Source organism: Somniosus microcephalus, unplaced genomic scaffold (genome assembly GCF_052327205.1).
Source record: "Somniosus microcephalus isolate GS21.2 unplaced genomic scaffold, FLI_Smic_1.0 unresolved_chr2, whole genome shotgun sequence".
In the NCBI taxonomy this organism is placed as follows: Eukaryota; Metazoa; Chordata; class Chondrichthyes; order Squaliformes; family Somniosidae; genus Somniosus; species Somniosus microcephalus.
This window is the reverse complement of record NW_028225180.1, coordinates 86,408,061-86,414,965: the sequence shown is the minus strand read 5'-3', so window position 1 is coordinate 86,414,965 and position 6,905 is coordinate 86,408,061. Positions and strand designations below refer to the sequence as shown.

Below are 6,905 nucleotides of genomic sequence, written 5' to 3'. Positions count from 1 at the left end.
CCCCAATGTTTAAAGTGGACACGCACCCCCCCCAATGTTAAAGGGACATACAACCCCCCCCCCGCCCCCCAATATTAAAGGGACATGCACCCCCCAATATTAAAGGGACATGCAACCCCCTAATAGTAAGGGACATGCAACCCCCCTAAATATTAAAGGGACATGCAACCCCCCTAATATTAAAGGGACATGCAACCTCCCTAATATTAAAGGGGACATGCACCCTCTAATAATATTACACTTATATAATATATTTTCCCTCCCTGGCCACAACGGGGAAAGTTTCTCGAGTGAATAAAGTTAAGAGAGATTAAAGCCAGTTAATGCAGGCCTACATTAAGGAGCACCGGTTGCCCCCGCAGCCACACTCACCGGCGCCTCGCTTCGCCGCCGCTTCATTCATCCACTGCCTGCGGCCCGTGCTGACCTGGGCCGGCTGGCGCCGCTCCCGCCCCTTCCCGTTGATGGACAGCTGCCTCTACCAATAGCGCACCGCTCCCGCCTGATGGACAGTCGCCTGCAACCAATAGCGCACCGTCACCCACCTGATGGACGTCACTCTCCGCCAATGGCGCTCCGCACCGCCTCCCGTTCCCCCATTCCGCCAATCGACACCGCCTCCACTTGATGGACAGCTCTTTCCACCAATCGAACACCGCCGCCCGCTGATGGACGCCTCTCTCCGCCAATGGCGCTCCGCACCGCCTCCCGGGCCCCTCTTCGCCAATCGGACACCGGATCCCCCTGATGGAGCCAATGGCGCACCGCCGCCCGCTGATGGGCACCTCCGTCGACCAATCGCAGGCCGCTAGCTCCTTGATTGACGCACGCCCCGTCCAATCGAGAACCGGCGGGAGGCGGGACCGCCGTTCAAATATGTCGTGTGTTCAACGCCCGCCCGGGCGGTCGGCGATTATCTCTACTCGTGACCGAGTGAAAATAAAACATTAATTTCTACACGCTAGAAATCGCGGGCGGACTTTTAATAACAGTGGGGCAAAAAAATAAAATAAATGAAGCGACGTTGACTCTCATCTGACCGAACCGATTGACAGGTGATTGACGGTTGGATCGTCCAATCGAAGCGCGAGGTGGTGGGACTACGGGGCCGAGGAAGTATATTAGACTTTTTAAGCATATTTCTCGACTTATCTTCGGGAGCAATCACACCTCAGAACAACTACAATGTGAAAATGCTACGAATTTTTTATTTAAATGTAATTTTATCGCAGTTAGTATTTTTGAGCGGGGTGGGGGGAACGCTTCGCGGAGCTTTTGGTTGTCCGGGGGACGGTTTAGGCCCGGACGTATTCCGCGCTGAAAGTGTCCGTCCCTTGTGCAATGGTCCGGGCTGCTTTGTGGTGGGGAAAATGGCGGCTCTGGTAAAAGTGAAGCGACGGCGGCTCCTTCTCGGCTCTTCAATGGCTGCTGGGGCTGTCGGGTTGTGAGCGGGGCCGGCCTGATCGGGGCGGGCGGCTATGTCTTCGCCTGCGCCCGCAAGGTGATGCAGCGAGGCGCCCCGACCAGCATGGGCACCGTGGCCCAGATTGTCTTCGCCCTGGGTGAGTTGGCAAGGGGGCGGCCGCCTCTCTCCCTCCTCCTCCACCACCACCACCGCCGCTCTGTCCTGGAAACATAGAAGATAGGAGCAGGAGTAGGCCATTCGGCCCCTCGAGCCTGCTCTGCCATTTAATGAGATCATGGCTGATCATACAAATTCAGTACCCTGTCCCTGCCTTCTCCCCATATCCCTTGATCCCTTTAGCCTTAAGAAATATATCCAACTCCTTGTTGAATATATTTAATGAATTGGCCTCAACTGCCTTGTGTGGTAGAGAATTCCACAGGTTCACCACTCTCTGGGTGAAGAAATTCCTCCTCATCTCAGTCCTAAATGGGCTTACCCCTTATCCTTAGACTGTGACCCCTGGTTCTGGACTCCCCCGCCATTGGGAACATCCTGCATCTAGTCTGTCTAGTCCTGTTAGAATTTTATAAGTTTCAATGAGATCCCCTCTCATTCTTCTAAACTCCAGCGAATACAAGCCAATCGACCAATCTCTCCTCATACGTCATTCCTGCCATCCCAGGTATCAGTCTGGTGAATGTTCGCTGCACTTCCTCCATGGGCAAGAACGTCCTTCCTCAGATAAGGCGACCAAAACTGCACACAATACTCAAGATGTGTGTCTCACCAAGGCCCTGTACTAAACTGCAAGCAAGACATTCCTTGTTCCTGTACTCGAACCCTCTCGCTACGAGGGGTTGCTACATGTCCCACATGCCGCCCTGCAGAAACCTTCTTCCCCCTCCCTGGGCCCGTTCTCCCCTACCTGGCTATTTGACTACGGGAGGCACCACACATTTGGCAAACAGCCACAGGAGGAGGCCATTCAACCTCCCCCCACATCAAGCCTGTTACATTCGGAACCAGGAGGAGGCCGTTCAGCCTCCCCCACATCGAGCCTGTTACATTAGGAACCAGGAGGAGGCCATTTAGCCTCCCACACCTCTCGAGCCTGTTATATTAGGAACAGGAGGAGGCCATTCAGCCCCTTCCCCGCTCGAGCATGTTACATTAGGAACAACAGGAGGCCATTCAGCCCCCTTGAGCCTGTTACACAGGAACAGGAGAAGGCCATTCATTCCCCTCTTGAGACTGTTACGTTAGGAACAGGAGGAGGCCATTCAGTCCCCTCCCCCACCTCTCGAGCCTGTTTCATTAGGAACAGGAGGAAGCCATTCAGCCCCCTCTCGAGCTTGTTCCATTCGGAACCAGGAGGAGGCCATTCAGTCCCCTTGAGACTGTTACATTAGGAACAGGAGGAGGCCATTCAGCCCTTTCCCCGCTTGAGACTGTTACATAGGAACAGGAGGAGGCCATTCATTCCCCTCTTGAGACTGTTACATTAGGAACAGGAGGAGGCCATTCATTCCCCTCTTGAGACTGTTTACATTAGGAACAGGAGGAGGCCATTCAGCCCCCCCCCCCCCATATCGAGCCTGTTACATTAGGAACAGGAGGAGGCCATTCAGCCCTTTCCCCGCTTGAGACTGTTACATAGGAACAGGAGGAGGCCATTCATTCCCCTCTTGAGACTGTTACATTAGGAACAGGAGGAGGCCATTCATTCCCCTCTTGAGACTGTTACATTAGGAACAGGAGGAGGCCATTCATTCCCCTCTTGAGACTGTTACATTAGGAACCAGGAGGAGGCCATTTAGCCTCCCACACCTCTCAAGCCCGTTGCATTAGGAACAGGAGGAAGCCATTCAGCCCCCTCTCGAGCCTGTTACATTCGGAACCAGGAGGAGGCCATTCATCCCCCTCTTGAGACTGTTACATATCCAAGTTTGCAGACGATACAAAGATGGGAGGGAAAGCAGTGAGTGAGGAGGACATAAAAAACCTGCAAAAGGACATAGACAGGTTAAGTGAGTGGGCAGAGATTTGGCAGATGCAATATAATGTTGGAAAGTGTGAGGTTATGCACTTTGGCAGAAAAAATCAAAGAGCAAGTTATTATCTAAATGGAGAGAAACTGCAAAGTGCTACAGTACAAAGGGATCTGGGGGTCCTGGTGCATGAAACACAAAAAGTTAGTATGCAGGTGCAGCAGGTGATCAGGAAGGCCAATGGAATCTTGGCTTTTATTGCAAGGGGGATGGTGTATAAAAACAGGGAAGTCTTGCTGCAGTTATACAGGGCATTGGTGAGGCCACACCTGGAATACTGTGTGCAGTTTTGGTTTCCATATTTAAGAAAAGATATACTTGCTCTCGAGGCGGTTCAGAGAAGGTTCACTCGGTTGATTCCGGAGATGAGGGGGTTGACGTATGAGGAAAGGTTGAGTAGGTTGGGCCTCTACTCATTGGAGTTCAGAAGAATGAGAGGCGATCTTATCGAAACATATAAGATTGTGAGGGGGCTTGATCGGGTGGATGCGGTGAGGATGTTTCCACTGATGGGTGAGACTAGAACTAGGGGGCATAATCTAAGAATAAGGGGCTGCCCTTTCAAAACTGAGATGAGGAGAAACTTCTTCACTCAGAGGGTAGTAAATCTATGGAATTTGCTACCCCAGAGAGCTGTGGAAGCTGCAACATTAAATAAATTTAAAATGGAGATAGACAGTTTCCTAGCAGATAAGGGAATTAGGGGTTACGGGGAGAGGGCAGGGAAGTGGCCGTGAGTCTAGATTCGGATCAGCCATGATCCTATTGAATGGCGGAGCAGGCCCGAGGGGCCGTATGGCCTACTCCTGCTCCTACTTCTTATGTTCTTATGTGCTTATGAGGAGGCCATTCAGCACCCCCCCCCCACCTGTTGAGCCTGTTGCATTAGGAACAGGAGGAAGCCATTCAGCCCCCTCTCGAGCCTGTTACATTTGGAACAGGAAGAGGCCATTCAGCCCTTTCCCCGCTTGAGACTGTTACATAGGAACAGGAGGCCATTCAGCCCCCTCGAGCCTGTTACATAGGAACAGGAAGAGGCCATTCAGCCCCCTCGAGCCTGTTACATTCGGAACCAGGAGGAGGCCGTTCAGCCCCCTCGAGCTTGTTCCGCCATTCAGTGAGATCATGGCTGACCTGCAACTTAACTCCATCGACCCGCCTTTGGCCCCACATCCCTAAATACCTTTGGTTAACAGAAAGCTATGAATCTGCAGATAGAGAGAAACTGTTCCTGTTGACAGAAGGTTTGAGAACCAGTGGACACAGATTCAAGGCGATTGGCAGAAGAACCAAAGGCGACATGAGGAAAAACTTTTTTATGCAGTGAGTGGTTAGGATCTGGAATGCACTGCCTGAAAGGGTGGTGGAGGCAGATTCAATCGTGGCTTTCAAAAGGGAATTGGATAAGTACCTGAAGGGAAACATTTGCAGGGCTACGGGGAAAGGGCGGGGGAGTGGGACTAGCTGAAGTGCTCTTGCAGAGGGCCGGCACGGGCTGGACGGGCTGAATGGCCTCTTTCTGTGCTGTAACCATTCTATGATTCTATCATCGGTTTAAAATTAACAATTGATCCAGCATCAATTGCCGTTTGCAGAAGAGTGTTCCAAAGTTCTACCACCCTTTGTGTGTAGAAGTGTTTCCAAATTTAACTCCTGATTTTTAGATTATGCCCCCTAGTCCTAGACTCCCCAACCAGCAGTAATAGTTTCTCTCTACCTACCCTATCTGTTCCCCTTAACATCTTAAGAACATAAGAAACAGGAGCAGGAGTTGGCCCCTCGAGCCTGCGACGATGAAGGAACAGCCAATATATTTCCAAGTCAGGATGATGTGTGACTTGGAGGGGAACTTGGAGGTGGTGGTGTTCCCATGCGCCTGCTGCCCTTGTCCTAGGTGGTAGAGGTCGCGGGTTTGGGAGGTGCTGCCGAAGAAGCCTTGGCGAGTTGCTGCAGTGCATCTTGTAGATGGTCCACACTGCAGCCACGGTGCGCCGCTGGTGGAGGGAGTGAATGTTTAAGGTGGTGGATGGGGTGCCGATCAAGCGGGCTGCTTTGTCCTGGATGGTGTCGAGCTTCGAGTGTTGTTGGGAGTTGCACTCATCCAGGCAAGTGGAGAGTATTCCATCACACTCCTGACTTGTGCCTTGTAGATGGTAGAAAGGCTTTATTTTATTGTATGTTATATTATATGTTCCTGGGATCTGGAACGCGCTGCCTGAAAGGGCGGTGGGAGCACTGATTATGCTTTCCCTCCACTTCTCTGATTGGCAGGTTTGGCATCCTGGGGCCTGGTAATCTTAGTCGACCCGGTTACGAAATCTCACCCAAAGTAGCAAGAATCGCCCAGAATCTGCACCTGCACTGAACACCCATCTACACGACGCAGGGAAGGAAGGAGCAATCCCATCAAAGTGACTGCTAATCGAGACTTTTGAAGTTCTATCAATACTGTGACGGGTGAAACCTGTGAAGAATTGTGTGACGATCTGCTCCCGAAGGGAAACCAAAGTAAATTTTCCGTGCCATGGAAGGAACGAACTTATTCGAAACCAATTTCTAAATGGGAGGCCTGAGGTGGCCAAGGAATGAATGTGCACAGAATCAGTGTGAACTTTTACAGTGAGCGTGTGTCGGGTTAATCAGCATTTCTGTACAACTTCATCAAATGTTCAACTTCACTGTAACAAGTTCTGTAACTTGCTGATTCAAGCAAATATTAAAATGTCACCGTGACTCACAGGATGCCCGAACCCTCCCCATTCTTTGTTCAATACTGTGGCGTCTCAGCGACCGATATATTAACCCAGATGTACCAACGTTAAAATGGTGCCCCCGAGAGAAGGGGGACGCTGGAGCCCCAGACTCGCCAGCCAGCATAATTAGTTGCTTTGTTGTCTCTGTGGAAAGCCTCGCTCCCACTCCAAATTCCATCCCTTCAGGTCCAGAGGAAGGCCGAATACAAACCTGGATAAGTTGGGGAAATTGTGTTGGACTGAAGTGTTTATATTAAGATTAGACTGGGTGGGATTTTTTTATATATTATTTGTTCCTGGGATGTGTGTCGCTGTGGGTGGGGGGAGTGAACAAAATTAGACTGGGTGGGATAGTAAAGGGTGCGGGGAGTGAACAGGAGAGTGGGATATTAAAGGGTACGGGGAGTGAGCGGGAGAGTGGGATATTAAAGGGTACGGGAAGTGAACGGGAGAGTGGGATATTAAAGGGTACGGGGAGTGAGCGGGAGAGTGGGATATTAAAGGGTACGGGGAGTGAGTGGGAGAGTGGGATATTAAAGGGTACGGGGAGTGAGGGGGAGAGTGGGATATTAAAGGGTACGGGAAGTGAACGGGAGAGTGGGATATTAAAGGGTACGGGGAGTGAGCGGGAGAGTGGGATATTAAAGGGTACGGGGAGTGAGCGGGAGAGTGGGATATTAAAGGGTACGGGGAGTG

The 6,905-nt window shown here is 51.4% G+C and overlaps 2 protein-coding genes across 3 annotated transcripts in view; one reads left to right on the top strand and one right to left on the bottom strand.

Annotated features, from left to right (window-relative positions):
- Positions 1-477, bottom strand: part of dpp3 (dipeptidyl-peptidase 3) — a 63,057-nt gene extending 62,580 nt beyond the window's left edge. Inside the window, exon 1 of one of the 2 annotated variants that reach the window (XM_085976281.1) lies at positions 373-477. The gene's annotated coding sequence lies outside the window, so the exon portion shown is untranslated. Of the gene's footprint in view, positions 1-335 lie in introns of both variants that reach the window. The other variant, XM_085976282.1, reaches the window with a different exon arrangement.
- Positions 478-756: 279 nt separating this feature from the next.
- On the top strand, positions 757-6,198 carry LOC147092951 (distal membrane-arm assembly complex protein 1-like). Its single transcript, XM_085975709.1, has 3 exons — positions 757-804; positions 1,325-1,562; positions 5,728-6,198. The coding sequence occupies exons 1-3, from the start codon at positions 757-759 to the stop codon at positions 5,787-5,789; spliced, it is 348 nt and encodes a 115-aa protein (XP_085831835.1). The 3' UTR covers positions 5,790-6,198.
- The last annotated feature ends 707 nt before the right edge of the window (positions 6,199-6,905 follow it).